Source organism: Gorilla gorilla, chromosome 17 (genome assembly GCF_029281585.2).
Source record: "Gorilla gorilla gorilla isolate KB3781 chromosome 17, NHGRI_mGorGor1-v2.1_pri, whole genome shotgun sequence".
Lineage (NCBI taxonomy): Eukaryota > Metazoa > Chordata > Mammalia > Primates > Hominidae > Gorilla > Gorilla gorilla.
In genome coordinates, this window is record NC_073241.2 from 37261872 (window position 1) to 37289170 (window position 27299).

Below are 27299 nucleotides of genomic sequence, written 5' to 3' on the forward strand. Positions count from 1 at the left end.
TTACAGCCACATGCCATTATGCTTGGCTAATTTTTGTGTTTTTGGTAGAGATGGGATTTCACAATGTTGGCCAGACTGGTCTCGAACTCCTGACCTCAGGCGATCTACCCGCCTTAGCCTTCCAAAGTGTTGGGATTACAGGCAAGAGCCATCGTGCCCTTGGCTCATATCTTATGTCCACAATGAGACCCATACTGACCACTGCCTTCAGCCTACCTAATAACCCTCCTTATTATATTCTATTTTTTTCTAGCACTTTTCCCTTTCAATATACTATAAAATTAGCATATTTTAGTGTCTTATTTAACATCTGTTTTAGTCACTGGTATTTCCTAACCACCTGGAAAAGTGTGTGGCACACAGTAGGCACTCAGTCAAAATTACACACTGAAGGAATGAATACACAAGGGTTAACATCTTTAATATAAAGAAAGCACTTATATATAAAGGCTATCAAGAGGCAATTCACAACATAAATATAAGTAATGAATAGACATTAAAGTAGGTTCAATCCCATAAATACGCAAATACAAATTTAAACACAGAAAACAAGATTGTCTATAATACCACTATTACCATTTTGGTTTTTTAGACTTCCAGACTTTCTTTCATGCATATATACATGTGTATTATATAAATTATTTTTACCTCTAAAAATCAAAGATTAAAAATAGCACCATCAAATGTTGGGCAGGGCTGGCAGAAGTCGGCATTCAGAATAAACTGGTACAAGTTTTCTAAAGAGCAATGTGTTAATTTGTAATGGTCTTTAAAATAAACTATTTTTACCTCAGCAATTTAAACCCTAGAAATCTTAATAATATCCTAGGTGTGAAAAATGTATATATAAATGTACATGTAGGGAAGTTCATTACATTTATAATAGCAAAACTGCAATAATCTAAATGACCAACATAGACCCGAGTATAGTCATTAACATTATGACACAGATTCATATTACTTGTAATTGAAAGCTGAACATAATACCGCATCTAATTTTTTGTGTAATAAACAGAATAAGAGTTTAATCTTATTTTGTAAAAAAAAAAATTTATTTTCATTTTTCTTTTTCTATAGCCTCATATTAGAAGTAAAAAGAAGATTTAAAGGCATAAATGCACATACAAAATAGTATGGAAGACTACAAATAAAAATGTACTCAATGGCTGTTCTCTAGTTAGTGGGATTACAGACCTTTACTGTCTTCCAAATAATTTTCTATATTCTGTATTTTTTCAAAAGCACGTTACTTTTAGAATCTAAAAAAAAATGTTTTGAAAGATTAAACGTGATTAAAATGCATAAAGAAAACTCTTGGCTGGGCGCGGTGGCTCACGCCTACAATTCTAATCCCAGCACTTTGGGAGGCCAACGCGGGTGGGGCGGTTCACTTGAGGTCAGGAGTTTGAGACCAGCCTGGCCAACGTGGTGAAACCCCATCTCTACTAAAAATACAAAAACAATTAGCTGGGCTTGGTGGCACCTGCCTGTAATCCCAGCTACTCAGGAGGCTGAGGCAGGAGAATCGCTTGAACCAGGGAGGCAGAGGTTGCAGTGAGCTGAGATCACACCATTGCACTATAGCCTGGGCAACAGAGTGAGTGAAACTCCACCTCAAAATAAAAGAAAAGAAAACTCTTCAAGATTCTTAGAATTAATCAGAATTAATTACATACACAATCACATTGTCATTTTCCACAAGACTGCGTAAGACCCACTTTTAACACAGTACAAGCAAATGAAGGTATGAACTTACTCATCATCCTGGAAGCTAAGCTGTAACCTCTCTCTTGGTTCAGCATCACTCTGGCTTCCGGGAGATGACCCGGATGGAACTGAAAATCTCCCTTCTACTAAGTAAGATGCCTGGATATCAGGATACCTATACAAAAAAAATATGTTTTAATTGTTAAGAATTAAATTACACATATTTAAATGTCATCATGACATAGGGCTGCGTGACAGTAAAACCAACCACCGGGGTAAAAACAAATAGGGCCCCTGTATTTCATACCATCATCCTCTGTACAAAGCATGGAAACCTGTGGCTCGGCAATAGGTAGTTTATCTGTATTCAACAATACAGTCACAAAAATCTTTAAGCTAAAAGAGCTGAGAGTGTTAATACAACCCCTTCAGCCCAAAGGTCAAGATGGTGCTCCTCACTAAATGTTTAGGTTGAGAGAAGATAAGAAAGTGGCCAGTTTAAGCATAGGCAAACTTTATATATTATGCAAGACCCTACATGTAATGGATGTGTAAACTATACACAATCCAGTTGAAGATACAAAACAAGGTGTATTTAACCAAACATCAATCTGGTAATACAACAGAAATTTTAAAAGTAAAGAAAATAAAAGCTGGTTGAGTTTTGGGGGTTTTTCGAGAGACAGAGTCTCCCTCTGTCGTCCAGGCTGGAGTGCAGTGGCCCAATCTCAGCTCACTGCAATCTCTGCCTTCCGGGTTCAAGCGATCCTCCTGTCTCAGCCTCCCGGGTAGCTGGGATTAGAGGCGTGCGCCATCACGCCTGGCTAATGTTTGTATTTTTAGTAAACAGGGTTTCGCCATGTTGGCCAGGCTGGTCTCGAACTCCTGAACTCAAGTGATCTGCCCGCCCTGGCCTCCCAAAGTGCTGGGATTACAGGCATGAGCCACCACGCCCAGCCTGGTTGAGTTTCTAAGAAAGAGAAACTTGACTTCAGGAGCTGAAAGTTACTAGAATGACAAGAGCCAAGTTACCTCAGAAACCTAGGACAGATTGAAAGCTGGAAGAGGAAGAGAAAGAGAAAGAGAAAGACAGCCATACAAGTCCAGTAAAGAGTAAACCTGGCTGAAATGAATTAATAAGTGAGGCTCTGTCATACCTCTAAATAGATCCAATGACCCAAAACTCTAGTCACAGGTGACTGGATTTGGAACAGACACCTAACCTAAGATGGACCAGAAACTCATGAGATATCAAGAGACAGTTCAGTAGTCTCCTTGTGTAGCTAGAAATGTAATTCATAGATGTCTTTTGAGAATCTGTGTTGCCATATTCTGTAAAATGAACAGAAAAGCAAATAAAACCAGTGTATTAAAAAAGAGCAGAGGCCAGGTATGGTAGCTCACACCTGTAATACCAACACTTTGGGAAGCTGAGGCAGGAGGATCACTTGAGCCCAAGAGTTCAAGAACAGCCTAGCTAACACAGCAAGACCCTATCTCTATAAAATATGTTTTTAATTAGCAAAAAAAAAAAAAAAAGAGAGAGAGAGAAGAGAATGAGTTATACAGAGAGACATAGAGTGGGATGACAAAAACCCAAGTCCTGATGGCTTCCTAAATCTCAATTCCTGTCCCTTCTTGCAGCAAAGCTCTGTACTCCTCCCCTTGATGCCAAGAGGTACTCCTATAACCTTATGATTAATTTGCCTTTGAACTTCGCTAACACAACTTGTTTTACATTACTAGCCATTAGTGTGACTGAACTAATACAAATCCAAAACACTATAGACAAAAAAAAAAAAAAAAAAAAAGACCAAAATAGGTAACTGGTGCTCAAATCCCAAACCCACCCAAACCCACCCACTGAAAAGGCAAAGCAATGGGGAAAGAGACAGTAAATTCTGTCTTTTCTATATTCATTTCACATATTTGCCATCCCCCTCACAGATAAAACAAAAAGCTCAAGCTTGACTGAGAAATAGAACATAAATATCAGCATGCTATAGGCTTTATGGACCTGGAAAAAAATCTGCTCAAACAAATCTTACCTGTTATCAGTGCTGGATCTATTCCTAGCAAGTGTGGAAACAGCAACAGGCAAGCCAAGATTTGAAGAAAGAGTGACATTTTCCAAAATCCCACTGTTACCAAATAATGAATTGGTGAGAAAGCTTGGAAATGATTCTTCTGCTATACCTCGAAAATCTTCCATCTCACTGCAATAACAAAAGTATTTCTATAGGTCACATATTACTATAAAATGTTTTTAAATGATTAAAAGCATTGTCTTAGAAAACTAATAAATCTTAGGAAAAAAATCCTTTTTTTAGCATCAGTAAGGGGGAAATAGGCAAATAGTCTGAGGTAAAATAAATCTCAGAATACTTTGCTACTTTATAGATGAGAATAGAAACCTTAAACATTAAACTTACTTTCTTATAATTAACATAATAATGCAATACAACACATTTTAATTTGCCCTTTGCTTGGTGTAGCTAGGAAAATGAATTACTACAAACTTATCTAGTAAAGAAAGCAAAGATGGCATAACACTGATGGTATATACAAATGATTTGAGGACATATTTAAAAGTTTGGTAGTTACATACTCATTCTAATACGGAACAGAAAAAGTACAACTAGCAAAAATCTAGCCCGGATCTCAGTGTTGTTAAGACTGAATTAAAAAGTGAACCCATTCAAAGAAAAATTTTCAGTTAAAGTATAGTTGGCACATGGACAAGGTAAAAGTGGTAAAAGGGGTACCCAAATGACTAAATCTGGAAAACACCAGCACAAAACCTATGCTATTACTAGAGAACCTGACCACGGTGCTCTGAAGATGTTAGCTAGTCTCAACAATTTTTCAGAGTACGTATCATATACATACTGCATGGAAATCAGTAAAGGAAATAATGACAGAAGGATAAAAAGATAAATAATCAGGAAAAGCTAAAAAAATGAGAGGATATTGGCAATGCGCCTTGAAGACTGAGAAGAACTTTAACAGGCTGAGTATGGGATGAGAGAGTTTATTTAGGATGACAAACATGAGCCAAGAAGGAAAAGAATTAAATTTTATTGCATATCTACTAACTTAGCTCAGTGAATCCACAGAAAATCTTACAATGTAGGTATTATCCCATTTTACAGGTGAAGAAACAAACTGAGAGACTAAATTAGCTCAATTTTCCCAAAGTTACAATTAGTAAGATTCAAACCCAGGTCTGACTCGAAAATCCACTCTAAGTGCTAGGTCTATGCTGGCAGTAGCAAATACTCCAATGCATTTTGGCAGCAGGTGAACAAAATAACACAGTAAACGAAGCTAGAATAACAGAATGGAGCCAGATTCTAAAAGTCTGAAATGGTGTGTTGGAAAGTTTGAACTGTATTCTGCAACCAACAAAGTACTGACACAATCAACCTATCATACAGGAAGGGAGAGGACTTCAAAACCTGGAAGACTATTCAAAGAGCTACTTCAGTAATAAAGGAGTATACTAGGATCAATGACAAATTGGATTAAAGCATAGATTTTAGACAGTATGGACTAATTATAAAATATAAAAAGAAAAAGAAGAAGTTTTATGACCACTAAAGAGATTATGAGGCCAGGTGCGATGGCTCATGTCTGTAATCCCAGCATTTTGGGAGGCTGAGGCAGGCGAATCACTTGAGTTCAGGAGTTCAAGACCAGCCTGGCCAACGTGGTAAAACCTCGTCTCTACTAAAAATACAAAAACTAGCTGGGCATCATGGCGGGCACCTGTAATCCCAGCTACTTGGGAGGCTAAGGCAGGAGAATCACCTAAATCTGGGAGGTGGAGGTTGCAGTGAGCCGAGATTGTGCCCCTGCACTCCAGCCTGGGTGACGAAGCGAGACTCTATCCCCCCCAAAAATAAGAAGAACTTACTTGTTTTGGAATAGGAGTTAAAAGAAATTAAAGAATGTGTAAGCAGAAACTCCGTTCTATGTAAGAAAATCCAATTCCCCCTGAGAAAGAGAAAGAGCTGGAGCCCTTTAAAAATTATCCGCCTGTTTTTCTGTGGCTAGTAAGCCTTATCTCTCCTCCTTTCCCAGGCATTGTGAAGACCCTGTTTCTCTAGCTGTGCAGCTGCAAGGTCACTAGACAGATAAACTCAAGCCATAAAACACATTTTTCCTTGGAAAGTAAGAAATGATATAATGCATGTCTCAATTAATTGAATAATTGTCTTTGTTTCTTGCTTCTGTAACATGCTTCCTCCTGCACAGATTCCCCCCGCCACCCCACAAAATCCTTAAAAGGTAACTTAACTCTTTGTTCAGGGCTCAGATTTTTTGGATGTTAATCCGACTGGGCCGGTGCACCTAAATAATATATCCTCCTCAACCCCTCGGTCTGATTCCTAAATTATCCCACAACAGTTTATGAAGTGTCCATGCCCCTGTCTGAAGCCCCCCTCTTCACTTTGCACTCGATCCCAACCCCTCACTGCACTGACAACCACTCTACCAATCGGCCCCCTTCCTTAACATGATCAAGTCTTCTGTCTGTGCAAGCCCTCCCACGCTGGGCATGCTGTTATTTCTCCCACCTTTTAAAAAAAGCCTTCCTCTACCTCACACCCCCATTATCCCCCTGAACTGCCACCACACCTATCCATGCTCCCTTTATCACAGGTTTCCAGAGGAATCATGACCGGCATCCAGTTCCACTCCCATCCTCTCCTGAACGCACCCCACTCTGGCCTTCATCCCACCACACCACCAAAAAAATGCTTGTCAGCATCAGCCCTGATCTCCCTGCTGCCAAGCCGTAGCATACTACAATCTACCTCCGGTCCTTCTTCTGTAGCCTAACATTCAGGTGATTACTCCTTCCTTGGGGAAATACTTTCTTGGCTTCATTTCTCAGACACAGCTGTCTGGTTCTCCTCCAACTCCACCAGCTGCTGCTTTCCCTTCTCCTTGGCCAGTTCCTCCTTATCTCCTAGACCTCCACAGAGCGGAAGCCTCCAGGGCTTGATCTTCAACTTCTTCCATCAACTCACCCTCTCTGGGTGATTGCCTTCAATTTCAAAGCTTAAAATATCATGTGAAATGTACACCTCCATCTTGGGCCTTTCCCCGAACCTCAGATATTCAACCACCTACACAACACTTCCACTTAGATGTCTAACAAGCACCTACATTTGAATCTTGATTCCAATTCATTCCCATCCCCTCAAGAAATGCCTGCCCTTCAGCCTTCCCCACCAGCGAAAATGACAACTCCAACACCTAGATGCTTAGGCCAAAAACCGTAGTCATCTCTGAGATCCCTCTCACACCCCATCACGTGCAATCCCTATGCAAATCTCTAGAGTTATACATTAACAACCTGCCCAGGACCTTGCTGCATCCCCCCAACCTACCCCCCAACCCTGCTATGACCTTGGTCAGGCCACCACCACTTCCTGCCTGGACACTCACTGCAATAGCCTTTGGTCTCCAGGCCTCCTCCCTGCCTCCCCTAGTCTACTCTCCACACACGAAAGTCACCCTATAACATTACTGAAACGTCCTCACTCCTTAGCTCAAACCCTCCCTCCACTGGTTCCCCATCTTATTCAGAGTAAAAGGCAGTCTTTACGATGGCCAACCAGGGCCCAGATAATCTGTGACTTCGTCTCCTCTACTCTTCTCCCTTGCTCACTCCATTCCAGTCATCCTAACCTCCCTGTTCCTGAAACATGCTAAGCCAGCTCCGCTCCAGGACCTCCACCCTAGCTCTGACCTCTGCCCCGCCTCTGATGCTCCAGCTATTCACACATTTTGTACCTTCACTTCTTTCAGTTCTTTGTGCAAATGTTCACTTAGCTGTCAGGCCTTGCCTCCTCAACCTACAGATTTGAACAGGGCACTTCCCAACCTCCTTTCCCTGCTTTCTCTGTTCTATAGTACTGACCACCACCTGCATGCTATGTAACTCACTTGTTATCTCTTTTTCTCCCCACATTAGAATGTAAGCTCTATGAGGGCAGGAACTTTGCCCATTTGGTTTGCCACTGCATTCCCAGCTAGAACAGTGCTGGCACGAGACGCTCAATAAACTTGAGTGAATGAATGAATAAAAATTTTCAAATTATGTCAATATACAGCAAATTCATCACCATCATATAAGCACTCTGCTCTCAGATCATGCCCCAGCATTTTCTTCTCTTTGATATTTCCAACTATTCTCTCTTCTTGATTTCCATAAACATGTTCAAAATCCTCCCATGAGGCTGGGCGTGGTGGCTCACGCCTGTAATCCCAGCACTTTGGGAGGCCGAGGCGGGCGGATCACAAGGTCAGGAGATCGAGACCATCCTGGCTAAGACCATCCTGGCTAACACAGTGAAACCCCGTCTCTACTAAAATACAAAAAAAAAATTAGCCGGGCGAGGTGGCGGGTGCCTGTAGTCCCAGCTACTCGGGAGGCTGAGGCAGGAGAATGGCGTGAATCCGAGAGGCAGAGCTTGCAGGGAGCCGAGATCGCGCCACTGCACTCCAGCCTGGGCGACAGAGCAAGACTCCGTCTCAAAAAAAAAAAAAAAAAAATTCCTCCCATGTTAGGATGGAGGAGGCAGGAAACAACCTGCCCTGATTTTTCATTTGCATGTCCTGCCACCACCATCTCACCTTCCCTTCACGGCCAGGCATCTTAGAAGAATATTCCATAATCCATACTTTCACAACTCATCTGACATCCTCTTCCTTTATTTGCTCCTCATATGTTAGGGTTACCCAGGATTCTGACCTCAGACTTTGCATCATGCAATTTACTTCTTACACACTAGGGATCTCAACTCAAATGTCTTCAGGAACAAATATTGTTAGAAAACAGAATTATAAGGACTGAGGTCAGCTGGAAATTACAGGCTTTATCTAAAACTAGTTAAATTCAATACACTGTTGTCAAACAAAACACATCTACTGGTGTAGTCCATTCCTGAGGGCAAAACATGTCTATGTTCCAAACACACCCTGAAATAGTTTATATCTTCCTATCTCCATTACTACCACCTTACCCTACTGAAAAGCCTCCTCACCCTTTTCCATGTTTTTATTCTTGCCACCCTACAATTAATTATCCAAGAAGCAAGCAAAAAGACCATTAACTATGAATCAAGTGCCGTGCCTCTTCTGAAAACTCTATGAGGCCTGTCACTCTCTCCCACCCTCTCAGGCTCATTCACCACATACTAGATTTTCTATTCTTGTAATACCCCCAAAGCCCACCCCTACCACAGGGTCTAGAATATTCTTCTCCCAGATCTTTGCCTAGCTAGCTCCTTCCTTCCTGACGTTCACCTCAATTTATATGTTACCTTCTAAGAGAAGTTTATCTCTAATTATTTTTTTTTTTTTTTTTTTGAGACGGAGTCTCGCTCTGTCGCCCAGGCTGGAGTGCAGTGGCGCAATCTCAGCTCACTGCAAGCTCCGCCTCCCAGGTTCACGCCATTCTCCTGCCTCAGCCTCCCGAGTAGCTGGGACTACAGGCGCCCGCCACCACGCCCGGCTAATTTTTTGTATTTTTAGTAGAGACGGGGTTTCACCATGTTAGCCAGGATGGTCTCGATCTCCTGACCTCGTGATCCGCCCGCCTCGGCCTCCCAAAGTGCTGGGATTACAGGCGTGAGCCACCGCGCCCGGCCATCTCTAATTATTAAGTCAAACAGCGCCACAGTCAATCACATCCATTTAAATTTCTTCAGCATTTATCACTATTTAGTCTTGTATTTATCTGTCTTCTTCCAATGAAATAATTTCTCCCTAAGAGCAGGGGCCTTGCCTATCTGTCCATCACTATTTCCTTAACACTTAGAACAATGCCTAGCACACAGCAGGTACTCAGTAAGTATCTGTGAAACGAATGAATGACAACATTCTCAGTCAGTGGGTAAACTCAACTTTAACTTTAACCCCTATAAATTTAGAAGAGCAGCTTCTTGGGGAAATGTCTATCTTGTTCATCCACATATTCCCAATACCTGACAGAGAACTGGGAACACAATTAAAAAAACGAGTTGTAAGAAAGAATCTATAACCCCTAGTTTGCTGATACTGTGTCTATTATTAGGTAATGTGCTAATTATTTCACATACATTTTTCTAATCCCCATGTCAAATTTGTAAGGTAGCCATCATCCCTATTATTGAGGAAACTGAGGCTGAAAGAGAGAATTAAGAGACGTTTCCAGTCCACACAGCACAAATGAGGCCAGAGGATTCCCACCTAGGCAAGTCTGGCCCCAGGGTATTCTTTCCTCTGCACTAATTCCACCTCCTGGTGGTGCATGCCTTGGAGTCCCAGCTACTCAGGAGGCCACGGTGGAAGGACAGCTTGAGCCCAAAAGTTTGAGGCTGCAGTGAGCTATGACCACGCATGTGAATAACCACTGCAATCCAGCCTAGGCAACAAAGTGAGACCCTGTCTTAAATAAATATACAGGAGCATATGCATTAGTTATATGTAAATACTACACCAATCTATGTAAGGAACTTGAGCATCCAGAGGATTTTGGCATCCTGGGGCAGGGGCAGGTACTGGAACCAATCCCATGGATAACTTGAGGGAACGACCATACTTCCAAATGGCTCTCTGACATCTACCTTACCCCCCGAATGCAATACAAAATACAAAACCAAACTTGTTACCTTTCCTCCATTCATTCCTGCCGTTATCTTTAGTCTTCACCCAAATCCATCCCTATGAACTGGCAATGCAAGCCAGACACCTAGGACCATCCTGATCCCTCCTGCTCTCTCACCAAATTCTAATGCTTCTAACGTCAAATACACTTCTGCCGAGACCCACTTCTATATTCCTAATACCCGTTGCCCATCACTTTTTATTCTGAACTATCACACAAGTCTCCCAACTAGCCTCCCCAAGTCTAGCCTTGTAATTACTAAGTTATTCATTCATATACAGACATGTAAACTATTAAAATTTATAGAAAACTCTTCAACAGTTGTCCCTATTTAGAAGGTCCTAATCCAAAGAAAACTCAGAAATTATGCAAAGATCATTCATGCAACATTCATTATCAAACACAAACCATGAAGAACCCTCTACTTGGCACCAAGAATGCAAAAATAAATAAGGCCGCTCCCCCTCAGGGAGCTGACAATCCCTGTCAACTACGATAGTGTTTAGTGCTTCAACAGAGCTTTGCTAAGGGTGCAAAGATAACAAAACTCACGGGAAGATTCCTCAAGATGTAACCTAATACCTAGTCTCTTCTCCAGAAAAGATTACACTTGTAAACCATTCATGGACATAACACATTCCTAAAGGAAATTTCCTTTAATTTCTCACATTATTGCATTACCCACCCCTCCTCCATCATCTCAAGTGAAGACAATATTTTTCTTCTATCCTATTTGAACTGAGTGGCTATATTTGCAATTTCTCTTGCTATTTCCTTAAAGTAGTGACCTCAAATTTCACATCTGGACTCACTAATTACATTCCTAGGTACATAAAAGATTACTGACTATAGTCATTAATCGTAGGTCTATGTATACAATTAAACACATTTAAAAGCACACGCCGTGGAACCCAAGGCCGAGTCAAACTTCCCCAAAACTCATCATTTACTCTAGGCACTTTAAGATATACTTTAAAACTAGGTAGACATTTGGTATATTATTGTTCAAGGCTTACCGTTTTTGCCTAGAAAACTGAAATTTGGAGAAAAAAGTTGATTTTGGAGCAGTAAAAACGCCAGTCGAATGACCTCAAAATAGTAACAGCAAATGGAAATATGGTCATATAAACAGCTGTTCTCCAAACGACTGACTTGAAGAGGTCCTCATGTTTTACTAAACAAACTCTGAAAGTAACAGCAAAGTAAAAGTAGAGTGTATTAACATTCGTCTCATTTCACGTTCTGTTGATAATGAAATCACAGGCAAGGAATCTAGGTAAACTATTAGGAATAAATGAACGCAACCTAGCAGAAACCAAATCAAGTGAGTAAACGGAAGACAAGGGCATTAAGCATTAAGTTAACAAGGTTACTTCCTGGGCCAGAATTTTAAACAAAAAGGAGGAACAGAACCGCCCATCACAGTGCACATAAAGGAAACACCACCGGTCACTTCACCAGCACATTGCAAGAAACTCCAGAGGGTAGCACGGAGAGGGCCTGTCCCTCAAGAGGTGGAAGTCCCCAGACAACAGGGGAAGAAAGAAGGACGTGATCCCCTAACAGTCTGTCTCATCACGCCCGGCCAAAGCCCAATGACACAGAGGCGTGCAATTAATCCCAACCAGGCGGAGCTCAGCTCAGAGGCTGAGCCAGGCGCAGATGCGCGGGAAGCGCGGCAGTCCCCCCGCTCGCGCCCTGAGGCCGCCCCACAGCCTGCGCCCCTGCCCGGCCCAACCGTCACTGTCCCGTCGGTCCGGCAGCCGAAACGTAGACCAAAGGTGCATGCGTCTGCCTCCCGCCTAGGCGCAGGCCGAGGCACCAGCGTCCCCCCTCACCGAGCCCGCGTCCCCGACTTCCGAGGGCAGTGTGCAGCGGGAAGGTCCACGGACTGAAGAAGTGTCCCAGGGCGCTGCAAGTGCGCGTGCGCGTGGCCCCCGCACCGGCTGGAGCCCGGAACGGCCGTACCGCGCCCGCCTCTGGTTTACGTCTGTTCGCGGCACCAGGCAAGGGGAGGAGACTGAGCCGGCTTTTGATTGGACAGCACGAAGACATGGGGCGGGAAGAAGCCCGGTGATTGGTGGGAACAGCGCGTTCCTGGATTTGAAGCGAGGAAGCCGCGCGCCCTGCGAGTCCGGAGGAGGAAATGGAGCTCTGCGCTGCCTGGGACCCGGGGAACGGCTCCCGTTGGCGCCGCCTTCAAGGTCTTGGCGAATTTGAAAATAATGCTTACTTTATTCAGTTTGGGTCTCCAGGGCACCGCCAGTCACTCTATGCGCAAAGAAGTATCCCCCGCCAACAAATCCCCCCCGATAGGTTTCGTCCTTCCGTGGGCAGATGCAGACGTTTCCTGTTGGTAGGCGCTGAAAGGCGTCAGGTTTCACCTTCAATCAGCTAATTCCTCGGGATCCAAGTTTCATGACATTTCACCACATCTAGTCGCCTCTTTGTGACAGAGTAGGCTTTGTCTCGATTGCTTCCTACTTTTCCCCATCCTTCTTAGGCCACAAAACCCATCACCGCCATCTGCTTGGCACAGGCCCTTAACTACTTCACTGAGACCATGCCTTTCACTCAAAATGTATCTCAGTCTTTTTCAGTAAGGTCCCTTATCTCAAAATTTATTCCATATAGTCACAGAGGGAAAAGAGTCCCTCTTTTCCAAAGCTAACTCCTTAACTTCGTTCAAGTTACTGAAAGATGTCCTGCGCACCTTGGAGGAAAGAAGAGGGAAAACGCAAAGTTTAGAAGTCCCTAGACCTGAGGTTACTCTGTTTACTTGACCACTTTCTACCTCCTGCAAACATGGCTCACCTGTCATTCTTGGATATCCTCTCCACTGGTTTCCTTCTCTCTGCCTACAAAAATGCAGCACCTCTATCCAAACACACACACCACACACCCATACACCACACACACACCACTCACACCACAAACCACACACAACCCCACACACCCACATATGCACCACACACACGTATACACACATCCATACACAACACACACCCACATACACATCACCCACACACAAATACACCCACACACCACACACACCCTCCACACACAAACACCACTCAAACCACACACCCACACACACCCCTTCCTTGATTCTGTTTCATCACCTAATGACCATTCTTGTTTCCTTCCCTTAATGGTCTCCACTTTTTTTTCCATAGAGGAAGCCAGGCTTCCACTTTTTACCCCTTATTTTGACGCATTTCATGGTGTCTAGCTGGGTCCTTAAAACTTTATCAGGAATAGACTCCTAATTGTCAAACTCAGTGATATCTCCACAGTTTTACACCTCTTCTTGGAACCCTGCAGCCTTGGTATTTGCAAAGAGTAATTACCTTTATTCTACCTTTGTCCACACTCAGTGAGCAAAGATAAATGCAGAAAATCTCAAGATTTTCTGAATCCCAAAAAAGTAAGCCAAATGCTTAGCCCTAGAGCTGACCTCTCTTAACCTCTTTTTCTACAAAGCGGTCACACATTGGAGGTGAACTGCTTAAATGTGTCTACAGGTTCCGGACTGTCACTCACACCAGATCCTTGTTAATAAATGTCCTTCCTCCATAAATATCCTCAAGTCACCACAGCACTCCCCACAACACTCAGTAACCTGATAGGACTCTATTAACAGAGATCTCTGATTCAGAGTCTCGGCAGCAGGAGAGCCTGGACTCTGACGCCAGGCTGCCTGGATCTGAATCCTGGCTCTACCTCCCTCTTCCAAACTGTGTAGCCTTGGGCAAGTAGCTTTAACCAGCCGGTTTCCTTGTCTGTAAAGTGGGGATAATTAAAGCGCTTGCCTCAGAGGCTTACTGTGAGGATTTAAAGCTACTTCTGTAAGGTATCTAGAAAAATAATGGCCCATGGAAATATTCAACAAACATTAGCTATTATCTTATACCTCAGTATCTCACCTCACTTGCCAACTGGAAAGGAGGAACAGAACTCCCACTGTGATTTCCAAATCTCTTTAGACACTGAGTAGAGCCTGCAGAGGCCCCATGACCAGGGTGCCTCCCAGGGAATTAGAAGTGAGGCCCATCCAGTTTTAAGTTCAGACATCTCTCAGCTCCCCTTTTACCAACTGCTTAAAGTGGTATGCCTCAGCCACCAACACTCAAAACCTTCTACAATGTAACCACAAGGTATGATTTCAGGTTAATGTCCCAGTAGTTCCCTAAATGAACCCTACTCTTTCATCAGACTGTTACTTATATCCTATTCCGTAAACACACCCCGGCCCTCTTTTACCTATTGAAATCAGACATCCCTTCCAAATTCTGCCAGCTCAAATAACATGTCTCTTTTATGCCTACTATACAATTTCTACCATTATTACAAAGCTGAACCCATTACCTTTTGTAAATTCTAAAAATGCCTTCTCCCACGAGTGTAAGTTTGTGTGCAGACTACCTATTTTTCTACATACCCCTGTGTTTGGCACAGTATCTTGCACATGGTAGATGCTCAGGATTCACTAAATTAAATTGGAGAATGGTCTCAATTTCATTATTCCATTCTTACCCAAGGTACCTCTATGTCTGAAAGGTCAAAGACATGGCTTCTTAATTCTGAGTTAGATTTAGCATTAAGACTTCTTGTTTGATCCTCCGTAAGGCTACAAGCCTAGCAAGTCATTTAACCAGAGGAAGACCTTTGAGAATTATTTGAAAAAGATATTTACATTGAAATGCTAACTTTAGAGACAAAACACTTTGATTATTAGACAATAAAACTCAAATGTTCCTTAAACTAAAATGAATAGGCTAGGTGAGGTGACTCATGCCTGTAATCCCAGCACTTTGGGAGGCCAAGGTGGGATGATGGATTGAGCCTAGGAGTTTGAGACCAGCCTGGGCAAAAAGTGAGACCCCTCCCAAAAAAAAATTTTTGAAAAAATAGCCAGGGCATGGTGGCGTGCACCAGCAGTCCCAGCTACTCAAGAGACTGAGGTGGGGGGATCGCTTGAGCCCGGAAGTTCAAGGCTGCAGTGAGCCATGATCATGCCACTACACTCTAGCCTGGGCAACAGGGTGAGACACTGTCTTAAAAAATAAAAAATAAAATAAAATGAATAGAATCTATCAGCTCTTAATCCTTTGCATATTAAGAAGTACTAGAGCTATGACACTATTCAAAGAAAGGCGTCTTTGAAAATTAGAATAGTTATAATAATTATGTCACCTATGTGATTACCTGATATTTCATGTAATCTGTTACATGAAATACTGTTCAAAACACCTCTCTCTCTAGCCCTGATAAGAGGTTAAACCCTTGACAATTCCTGACAAAACTGAACCAACAAGCATATTACTAGTTTTAACCATTTTACCACAATTATAATCAAGTACATTGTCATTTTAAAATATTTTAGAAAATATTCTAATGTTGACTAATTAGATTGAAAGTCAACATCTGTCCATTCTAAATGTTAGTAGTCTACATACTGACTTTCTACCTTTTAAATAAATGTAATATTTGCTCACATCTCCTAATTTTTGTTTGGGTTTTTTGTGAGATAGTGAAAGAAGAGTAAGCCTTAGCAATTATCTTAAATAAAATACATTCTGTTTTTATAAGGCAAGAGATTCGTATATTTTTAAATATATTTTATTACATAACCTACTTGGATAATAATTACAAAAGCTTTAAACAGTAATTCCAAGTAGTGAAAGGCAATTTCCTTTAAAAAAAAAAAAAAGACCAAAAAGTCCACATTAGGTTTTGCTGCTTTATACACAGGAATGATTTATTTTACATACTAGTCAGTTACAACATTAGCCTGTAAAATGAAATCCATTTTTTAAGGTCTCAAAGGCAGAATAAACTTCATAATAATATGCTTTCACATTAGCCAGTCTGATAAAGCATAAACAACTTAAGACTATGGTAACAGTTTAAAATAAAATTTACAGAACAGGCACTTTGAAGTCAGCTACTGTGTGTAACTTCACAGTTAACGTTACTTGGACATATCTCATTTCATCAAAGGTTATCACCCAGTGAAGCAAATGTTCCTTTGATGCAGACGCACAAACAGATTTAGGTTCTAAACACTGTATTCTGGTTGTAATACATGCAAGACAGACCCTAAGTTAGAAATATCTTCTGAAAGAAAATGAAGAAAAACAAAAAGCAGCCAGAAATGAAAGCATTTACAAGCACTTGAATAAGGCCTTTCAATGTTAAATCAGTGTTTTAAACCCCTTCATTCTCAGGTAAGGGATTAAGAGGCCGAGAGAGATATCGTCTGCGAGGGTGAGGATACTGGAGGTTGGCAGTGTCAGCATCGCAAGAGTGCTCTACCAGAGGAGGAGGAGGAGGAGGAAGGAGCTGGGCATAACTGGACCATCTCGATCCAGCCCGTGGGGAATCCAGAGGGGGAAAGAAATACCTGAAACAATGAAGACAGGAACAAAACACCAAACAAAACAAAAACAGGAAAAAAAAAAAACACAAGAAAAAGAGAAAAGTAGTAAATACAAAGAGAACCAAAGAGGAGAAAACACATGCTAGAAAAAAAAAAAAAAAGCTTTAGTATATTCATGCCAAAACTAACAGAACATAATAGCACAAATCAAGACCCTTACTCAAATCAAGATTGCTTAAGCAAGTATAGAAACTTAAAAGGAATACAATCTGTTAAACTTAAAATGTCAAAAAATATATATAAATGTTACAAAGAAAAACATTAATTTTATAAATTCAAAACATTTTCTAATCTCTCAGAAACATCTGATGCTATTCTGTACATTTACAAATCTAGTTAAGTTTTTTATCTTAAGCAATGGTTCACTCACAGCAGCAGCAAGCACACATTTTTTTTAGTGCATACATGATACTGGGAATACACATAGTATGGCTGGCTACTGCAACATGCTTTTGAAGAACTACAAACATTGAACACTTATTTTTCTGCAAAAGCCTTAGAATAGCTACCAAATTTTGATAAGTAAAAGGATTCACAGAATGACTGTGCCCTACTGTTATTCTTCTTCCATCTTGTAACTTACCGATAATACTTACGCATCTTAGCAAACTTAAATATTTATAGCTTTGTTATCAAGGTCAGAACTTTACAGGATATGAATTAATTTAAACAGCGAACTAAATTAAGAAAATCTTGAGACATGGAATGCTGACATTAATTTACATGCACAATTTTAGTAAAATTTTAATGGCTTCTCTTAATAGTGTGTGTCCAAATTTTGATTTGAAGGAAACTAAGCCATGGAATAAATAACACCATAAAAATATACAAATGTATATAAGAAACATTTATCTCTTTAGTGACTATGAATTAAAAACTTATAAAAAAGTGTTTCCATCTTAGTCCCAAATTGTAAATGAAACAATACCAAATGCTTAACCTGGCTACAAACTGTACAGTCAAGTTCCTTTCATTTTACTATTACTACTTTATTAATTCACTCCTTTACTAATATTTTTTAAATATTACAAAGAAATGACACAGTTGTACTGAATATCATGGATAAAGCAAATCTACAAAAAGTAAACAAATCAGCACTCAAAACAATCTTTATAAAAAATATTTATTCAATCTTCAAATTATAAAAGTTCATCATTTTAAGCTGTTTTAAGAAAGCAAAAGAAATATGTCTATATTTTCCAAATGAACTGAAGTGGTATTCCCCTCCTCCCAACTACTCAGATAAGAATGGTAACAACCCTTTTAATCTTTAAACCCAAATTAGTTTCAGGAACATTTCAAAAAATTGTTTTGGTGACAATGTCTCAACAGAAAGCCTCTCCGTTTATATTTCAAAAGTTTCAAATAGTGTCAATAAACTGACTAGTACAAAAAAATATACACTGTATTTTTAAAGGCCTTTTGGATTGCGTTTAGTAGTAAGCAGGCTGCTGGTGTATCTTGGGAGAGGTCAAACGGCGCTGGGGAAGGGGAAAAGGAGCTCGCTTTCCATTCCTGTGTGCATGCAACAAGCAGCAAAACAGCAAAGTTACTCCAGTTAGCTTGTACTCAGCTGTGCTTTCTGTTAAAGGACATAATACAAATGGAAAAGGGAAAATGCATCACAGATCTAACACAGATGGTTATTGGCACAATAAGAATACAGATCAAAAAATAGAAGCTATTTACAAAAGAAAATATGCAGTACAGGCAGTGACCAAAAACCAGACTTTAAAAAATCAACTCTAATATTATTTGTTTCATGAAATAATCTTTATAATCTGGTATCTTCCACGGTAACCTGAAATTGTTTTGATGCACGTACTTAAAACCTCAAAATCAAAAGCAGAACTTCTTTATGAAAACATAACAATATAAAAATAGTTGAAATTTTAAATACAATTTTCTTCTTTTATATAGGATAACAAGAGGATATAACCACAGGACAATTCATTAGGCTGTGTTTTGACGTTTCCTGAATTCTATTCCAAATTATTCACAAAGGCATATTAAAATAATTTTATCTTACAAATTCACATATTTAAAATTTGAACATGGAAACAGACTCTAGATGACATCAAATATTCCTTATTATGATATACAAGAATGTAACTTATGCTAAATATTCTAAAAATCTCGGGTTTTATTATTTCCTCTTATTTCTATTAAAGTTTTAAACACAAAAGCCAAATAACTTAATGTACCCTCTTCTAAAAAGCCTTAAGAAATGTATTTTATTTAAAATTTCAGTTTGACCTAATGCAAAGACCACACTACAAGCACTAAAAAACACTAATGTTCATTTGGACTAAAACTCTCACCATTAAACCAGATAACCTTCCTCTCACTGTTGCAGAAGCAAAGTTGAATCTTAAACCTGTAAACATTGCTACCAATAGACGACTAAAGCTTCAGAATATAATGTAATGACTTCATAACCTACCTGCAAATATTATGACCAAGTAAGCCAAATACAGAGCTAACAAAATGAATTCTTAAATGCTAATATAAGCACATGTGAACATTTCCACTCCATCTTATAATCCATGAAATAATCCACCTTAAGTATGGCTACCAGAACGATTTAAAACAAAGATGATTTCCAGTTTTCCCATGAAGCAGCCTACCTGCCAGCAGAAGATCCATTTAATGAATTCTGAAGACTTGGAATATTTGAACCTAGGGAAGGATTTGAGGTTCCCTGCTGAGAACTCCCATTGACTGGGCTCCCATTACCTTTCAAAATACCAGTACACTTCCAATTGTCCATATAATTAGCTGAAAGGAAAATAATCAAATACATTAACATGATTAATACCAATGCCTAAGGGCACAAATCTGTACTCATGTCCTTAAACTACAATTAAAGAAACGAGACAGAGGCTATGAGCTACATTTCTTTCAGGATAAACATTAAAGACACTTTTTAAATGAAAGACATATTATCTTAGTTTTAACAACTTTTTAGAAGTTTTCAAAGTATCACTAATTTTAAAAATATAAAGCTTTCACCACCCATCTTACAGATATTAGTGAAGACAATTATCTGAGCTACCACATTATGAAGTTAATATTAAAATCTTCAGTATAATATTAAAGTCTTCATTATAATGAAGTTCACTTACATATGTATGTAAGGTAATGAAGTTGTCTTCTTAATTATGCAAGTATAAGTTATAAGGGTACCTAATGTCTTCTGAAATGGATGTAGGTAACAAAACCTTTGGAGCTTCAGTGGCTTATCCAAAATGGCCTTATTAGTTTGAATGAAAAATTGGTCTCTGAAGACAATGAGCCCAAGAAAATCAAGTTAGGCACCCTGCTGGGGAGCATGGCAAGGTGGTCCTGAATAAAGCCTAAAGGCAGAAAAGGACAGCAAAGCCTCTAAAATCAAATTACACTGAGGAAAGAAAGGTCTGGGCTGGTTTTACCAAAGCCCAAAATTGAACATGGGAGGCCCTCAAGCTTACCCAAACTGCACTTTGGGAAACAATAACTGCTAAATGGTAAATAAACGAAGATAGCTATAATTTTGAATGCTAAGTATGGGACACCATTCTATGGTGGTGCACAAATCACAGACATCTCTGCCTAACGGATAATCATCCAAGGAGAAGTGCAGAACCAAGCTACAGAGACCACAGTCAGTGTCAACTGACCAGACCTTCTCACTCAGCCTGGCACTTGTAAGAAACTTACAATCAGGGCCCCCAAGGCTCTTAACTTATGGGAGCTGCAGAGAAGAAGCAGGGAAGATACTGGATTTTCTCCTATTAAGGACGGATTGTCTAAAGCAATTTATTTGATAAAATAGGAGCGACTACAGTCCTAGCCTGAGTTTGTAGAGCAGTCATGTAAGGTACATATATGACAACTGGTATCTTTTTATTGGACATATTGCATATTCTGTTGTAATTACTTTAGTTTTGAAAGCTGCTCTGTTCCACATAACTTAAAAAACAATTCAGTCATTAACTGCTATGAACTAGGTAAACAGATGTTCAAAATAACATAAATTAATATGACATTAAAAGTAACTGTAAAAGACCATTTTTAAAAAATATTTCAGAGTTTACATTTTAAGTAAAAATTGCAAAGCAGAAACCCCTTCACTGAAATCTTACCTTTCCACAATCTTACACACCCATCATCTCCTGAAGATGCTAGCACCGTTCCTGTTATATTCCAACTCACTCGCCAGACCTGAGAATTATGATTATCAAACTGAGCCACTATATGGATTTCAAACTTTGTTGGCCCACCAGAGGAAGTCAGTTCTTTCCTGTTAATAAAAAACATTTTCTGAGGCATTCCAAACAAAGTTTTAAAATATATATATATACACATATATATATATACACACATAAAATTATAAATTAATACAAGTGGTCTCACCACCACATCACTTTATAATAATGTGCACATCTGCACAAACCCCACACCTTGGCCCTTGAGCTGGGCCAATGTCATTTTCATTTAACTCGCCAAGACCTGGAGTGATCCCAGCACATAAATGATACTCAGTGACTGTTTCATGGAAGAAAGAAACAACAAAACAGGATGATTTTATTCTCCCACACAAGGCCGAAGAATAAAATAGATGACAATAATTAATTTAAAAAGGCAGGGCAAGGCCAGGTGCAGTTGCTCACACCTGTAATCCCAGCACTTTGGGAGGCCAAGGTGGACAGATCACTTGAGGCCAGGAGTTCAAGACCAGCCTGGCCAACATGGCGAAACCCCATCCCTACTGAAAATACAAAATAAAAAATTAGCCAGGCATGGTGGCGGGCGCCTGTAGTCCCAGCTACTCAGGAGGCTGAGGCACGAGAATTGCTTGAACCTGGGAGGTGGAGGTTGCAGTGAGCCAAGATCAAGCCACTGCCCTCCAGCCTGGGCAACGGAGTGAGACCTTGCCTCAAAAAAAAAAAAAAAAAAGGGCAGGGCAGCAAGTAGGAAAGAATGAAAGAATGGAAAGAAAAGAACTGAAATTCACAATTCAAAATTAAAGTTAAATATGTTATTCACAAGACTGTCTCAATACTAATTTAGTTTTCCCTAAATAGACTGCCACTTGTCATTAAATATTTATAGATTATCAGTTATATTTGGAGAACTGTTAGTATTAGCCTAAATAAAGCACAGTTAAGAGAATATAAATCTGCTCTTGACTCAACTCCCCTTTCCAAAAAGACATATATTTATATATAAAATGTTCATTAAATAATCCATTCTTCAAAAATGACATTAATTTAAAAGTAACTGTAAAAGACCATTTTTTAAAAATATTTCAAAGTTTACATTTTTAAGTAAAACTTCCAGAGCAGAAATATAAACCAAATCATAGTTACCTCTACTCTCTCCTCCACAAACAAAGGTAATCAGAAGGCAAGAGTATTTTCAAATTCATAAATGCTTCTAAAACTCACCTCACAGGCTTTAATGTAAAAATTCTCACATCTTTGGTCGCTATTGCTAGAATATGGAAAGATCTTCCCAAATTTGGAGCGAATGCAATATCATGAACAGGATCAGTGACTGTCATAAGAGTTTCAGCTTTTGCATATTTCCTAATGGAAAAACAAACAATTTACATTAACATTTTAGAAATAAAATGTGCAAAAATCCACACATCACTGCATCTCACCTTTTTTTCACACTGCTCACAATCATGTAGTGCTCACCTCTGTAGTGGGCTCAACAGCGGCCCCCAAAAGAATATGTCCAAGTCCTGACCCCCAGACCCTGTGAATGTGACCTTATTCAAAAAAAGCGTCTTTGAAAATGTAATTAAGGACCTCAGAACGACATCCGAGATTTAGGGTGGGTCCTAAATCCAATGTGCAGTAAGTATTCTTTAAAAAGAAGAGAAGAAACGCAGAGACAGAGAGGAGGCAGCCATGTGAACACAGAGGCAGAGATTGGAGTTATGCTGCCACAAGCCAAGGAACTCCCGGAGCCAGCAGGAGCTGGACTAGACCAGGAAGGATTCTAGAGGAAGCACAGCCCCAACACCTTGATTTCAGACTTCCGACCTCCAGAACTGTGAGTGAATACATTTCTGTGTTAAGCCACCTGATTTGTGGTAATTTGTTATGGCAGCCCTAGGAAATTAATACAACCTCCCACGTTTCCTCCTTTGATCATGTACATTTAGCTCGAAACGCTTTAATAAAAATTTAATTACAATAAGGTCTTGGCTGGCCACAGTGGCTCACACCTGTAATCCCAGCATTTTGAGAGGCTGAGGTGGGAGAATTGCTTGAACCCAGCAGTTCGAGACCAGCCTGCGCAACACAGCAAGACCCCATCTTTACAAAAAATACAAAAATAGCTGGGCATGGTGGTGCACACCCATTGTCCCAGCTACTCAGGAGGCTGAGGTGGGAGGATGGCTTGAGCCCAGGAGGCGGAGGTTGCAGTGAGCTGAGATTACGCCACTGCACTCCAGCCTGGGCAACACAGTAAGACTCAATTGCAAAAATAAAAAATAAAAAATAAAAAAGGGCTTGATTTATTAGCCACTAACATCTTTCTTAGGAAAAGAGTAACACATTGCCTAAGTATTTGAATGTAAATAAAAAAGTAAAGCTGGTAACAGGAATTGAGGGTTTTTTGAGACAGTTTCACTCTTGTGCTGGAGTGCAATGGCGCAATCTTGGCTCACGGAAACCTCTGCCTCCCGGGTTCAAGTGATTCTCCTGCCTCAGCCTCCTGAGTAGCTGGGATTACAAGCGTGCACCACTACGCCTGGCTAATTTTGTATTTTTAGTAGAGACAGGGTTTCACCATGTTGGTCAGGCTGGCCTTGAACTCCTGACCTCAGGTGATCCACCCGCCTCTGCCTCCCAAAGTGCTAGGATTACAGGTGTGAGCCACTGCGCCCAGCAGGAATTGAGTTAAGTGATAATAAAAGGAAACTATGCAAAGGCTATTTCATCCTCGCAATTCTATTTCTTTATCTATAAATACAGAATAAGAGGATAATGAAGGCAGTGGTAGATCAGAGTTTTCTACTAGGTTCTTCTAAGATTGAATATCCTGGACAGAACGGCAGCACCTAATCCCCCTGCATGTAGGAGACTGGGTGGAGAGATCTCCCCATCCCACCTTTCTACAGCATTCTGCACTTGACCTTCTTTTTATCCCAACATTCTTCCTAAAATCTCTACCAAGCTGGTACACACCTCAAGGTTCTCTCCTTGATCTTTCTCACCCATCCAATCACCCTAAGCAATCTCATCCACATCCTTGCTTCTACTGTGTGGTCTGCAGCAGCCTGGGAGCTTCTGGGAAATTCAGAATCTCAGCCCCCTCCTGGGGCCTACACAATCAGAATATGCTTTTTTTTTTTTTTTTTGAGACAGAGTCTGGCTCTGTCGCCCAGGCTGGAGTGCAGTGGTGTGATCTCAGCTCACTGCAAGCTCCGCCTCCCAGGTTCATGCCATTCTCCTGCCTCAGCCTCCGGAGTAGCTGGGACTACAGGGGCCCGCCACCACACCCGGCCAATGTTTTTTGTTTTTTTTTTGTTTTTTTTTTTTGTATTTTTTAGTAGAGACAGGATTTCACCATGTTAGCCAGGATGGTCTCGATCTTCTGACCTCGTGATCTGCCCACCTCGGCCTCCCAAAGTGCTGGGATTCAGGCGTGAGCCACTGCGCCCAGCCAGAATATGCATGGTTTCTACACCCATGGTTTCAGTACCTATAAACCAATAATTCCTAAATCTATCCCCTGCAATTCAGGGGATAGATTCTGGCCTTCTACCAAAGGCCAGAAATAGGACAGGCGGAGCTAAGAGCACACATGCTGCAGCCAGAACGTGTTTGAATCCAGGCTGTAACGACCTTCAGCAAGTTCTCCGTAAAGTGGGAGGAACACCAGTACTGTGGCAGAGAGATTCTAAGTGCCCCCATGACCCGCACCTCCTGGTGGTCCCGCCCCTGTGGAGGCTCCTCCCCATGAGTGTGAGTGGGGCCCGTGGCTTGTTTTCTACCCAGGGGACGGAACATGGCAAGGTGGTGGGACAACACCTGTGTGACTACAACGCACAAGCCTGTGATGCCTGCCTCATGAGAAGACTCTCCTGCTTTCAGGCCTTGCAGAAGCAGCTACCATGCTGTGAGGACACAAGGGAGGGTCTTGTGGCAGGAACACGAGTGCTGCCAACAACCAGGTGAGCTCCGAAGTGGAGTCTTTCCCAGTCTGACCTGACTCTTGACCCACAGACATTGAAACACCGAATCTGTACTGTTTCAGCCACTGAGTGATAATGCTGTCATGCAGCAATAGACAACTAATCTCAGCTATTCTATCCATCTGCCTTTACATCCCCACCTGGATGTTCCAAACGTACCTCAAACGTATGTCTGAAATAAATTGTGCTTACCACATTCACTCCTCTTTGCTCAGTCCCCATCTCAACAAGTGGCACTACCATCAGCTAGGTCAGAAACCAAGACTCACGTGACCTACAGCTGGTGCCTCCTAGACAAGTCTCCCCGGTCCCTCTTCATCCCACGCCACAGTGCATGTCCTCATTCCACATCATAGTGGGCTACTGCATTCATCCCTGAGTTCCTGCTCCCAGTCCACACAGCTGCCAAAGTCATCTCCCTAAAAGGTAAATACAACCTTGTAACTCTACTGGACCCTGCAAAAGTCCAAATGCTGCCAGGATAGAGATCAGACTTGGCAAGCACCACTCTCCAAAATCTGCCTGGCCTGTTGGCCTGCCCCTCCCCTGTCTCTCTCCTGCATTAGCCTCCCCACCCACCGCCTCGACCCCACGCCCTTGTCTTTGCTCCTGCCTCCTCTCTGCTTGCAGAACACCCTCTGTCTTTCAAGATTCATGCTCAAACATCATCAGCTGAAACTTCTCGCCCTACCAGGCAGGTATGTGCTGCCATCTCTAGCAGGTGACCATCCTCATCCATATCCTAGGCGCTGTAAGCTCCTTCAGCTCTTAGTACAGTCCATGCTGCTTATGAAATGTTGAAAAAGTGAGATTTTTTTTTTCTTACCTGAGGCAAGCTATATATTGTAATTAATTAAGGTGGCTGGGCAAGGTGGCTCACGCCTGTAATCCCAACACTTTGGGAGGCCGAAGCAGGCAGATCACCTGAGGTCGACAGTTCGAGACCAGCCTGACCAACATGGAGAAACCCCATCTCTACTAAAACTACAAAATTAGCTGGGTGTGGTGGCACATGCCTGTGATCCCAGCTACTTGGGAGGCTGAGGCAGGAGAACTGCTTGAACCCAGGGGGCGGAGGTTACGGTGAGCTGAGATCACACCATTGCACTCCAACCTGGGAAACAAGAGTGAAACTTCATCTCAAAAAAAAAATAAAAATAAAAATAATTAAGGTTATCTAAAGCTTCTCCTATCAGAAGGAGCCAAAATAAGATCCTCAATGAGAGTGTAAATGAAGGGAATGAACAAAAAAGACTTCGTTTCTGGTCCTGACTCTGGACCTTAGACTAGTCATTCACTCTGTTGGTCTCAGTTTTCTCATTTGTAAAACAGTGTTAATAAAAGCTGTCTCCCCTACTTACAAGGTGGTTGGTAGGATTCAAACTTCATAACACACATAAAAATGCCCTGTAACCCATATAAACACATGGCACTTCTATTATCACTATCAATCCTAGATCTGTTTTAGTATTTTCACTCACAAATAAAAACAAATATATCCAACACTGGTTAATTTGGCAAATGTCTCCTGTCTACTAAATGGTGATACTACTTAGAAAAAGATAAACAGGCCGGGCGTGGTGGCTCACACCTGTAATCCCAGCATTTTGGAAGGCTGAGGTGGGCGGATCACAAGATCAAGAGATCGAGACCATCCTGGCCAAAATGGTGAAACCCCATCTCTACTAAAAATACAAAAGTTAGCTGGCCATGGTGGCGGGAGCCTGTAGTCCCAGCTACCGGGGAGGCTGAGGCAGGAGAATCGCTTGAACCCGGGAGGCAAAGGTTGAAGCGAGCCAAGGTTGCGCCACTGCACTCTAGCCTGGAAACAGAGCGAGACTCCATCTCAAAGAAAAAAAAAGAAAGAAAAAGATAAGCAGGTATTAATAACAATACTACATAGTCCACTATCACATCTCCTCCACGTTCAATCTAAATAAGAACCTTCAAACAATGCTTACCTCAAAGAACCAGCAACAGAACTCCAAAAAGTGCTGAACTTAATAGTTTTGATTACTTCCCAAGTCAATAGCACACACCCCCACCTGCAGACATTCTTTCCCCAATACCACTTCCCCTCGTTTTTGATGCTGAAAATGCCAGACACTTGCTGTCTCACTCCCTTGCAGCTAAGGCATGGCTGGATGACCAAACTCCAGCCGCCAGCACCTGATAAGAAGCCTGCTAAGATACTTCTAGGAAAGGTGTTTTTTTCTAGAATACCCTTCTTCGTATTAGCATGTAAAACCTGACATTGTGCAGCTCTTTTGTGATCATAAGAGGGAGCTGTC

At 41.2% G+C, this 27299-nt stretch overlaps 2 protein-coding genes across 17 annotated transcripts in view; both read right to left on the reverse strand.

Annotated features, from left to right (window-relative positions):
• CEP192 (centrosomal protein 192) overlaps positions 1–12357 on the reverse strand; it is a 182988-nt gene extending 170631 nt beyond the window's left edge. For 2 of the 13 annotated variants that reach the window (XM_063699366.1, XM_055368402.2), the window contains exons 1-4: positions 12208–12333; positions 11386–11554; positions 3756–3923; positions 1757–1882 (exon numbers count right to left, since the gene is read on the reverse strand). In XM_063699366.1, the coding sequence (XP_063555436.1) occupies positions 1757–1882; positions 3756–3919 (290 nt within the window). In that variant the 5' untranslated portion in view covers positions 3920–3923; positions 11386–11554; positions 12208–12333. Of the gene's footprint in view, positions 1–1756; positions 1883–3755; positions 3924–11385 lie in introns of all 13 variants that reach the window. The other 11 variants (XM_019014173.3, XM_055368391.2, XM_055368400.2 and 8 more) reach the window with 7 other exon arrangements.
• Positions 12358–16098: 3741 nt separating this feature from the next.
• The window catches only part of SEH1L (SEH1 like nucleoporin), a 37075-nt gene continuing 25874 nt past the window's right edge, over positions 16099–27299 (reverse strand). For 2 of the 4 annotated variants that reach the window (XM_019014214.4, XM_004059210.5), the window contains 4 exons: positions 22241–22381; positions 20936–21093; positions 19439–19589; positions 16099–18393 (listed from right to left, as the gene is read on the reverse strand). In XM_019014214.4, the coding sequence (XP_018869759.1) occupies positions 18381–18393; positions 19439–19589; positions 20936–21093; positions 22241–22381 (463 nt within the window). In that variant the 3' untranslated portion in view covers positions 16099–18380. The remainder of the gene's footprint in view (positions 18394–19438; positions 19590–20935; positions 21094–22240; positions 22382–27299) is intronic. The other 2 variants (XM_055368403.2, XM_019014213.4) reach the window with 1 other exon arrangement.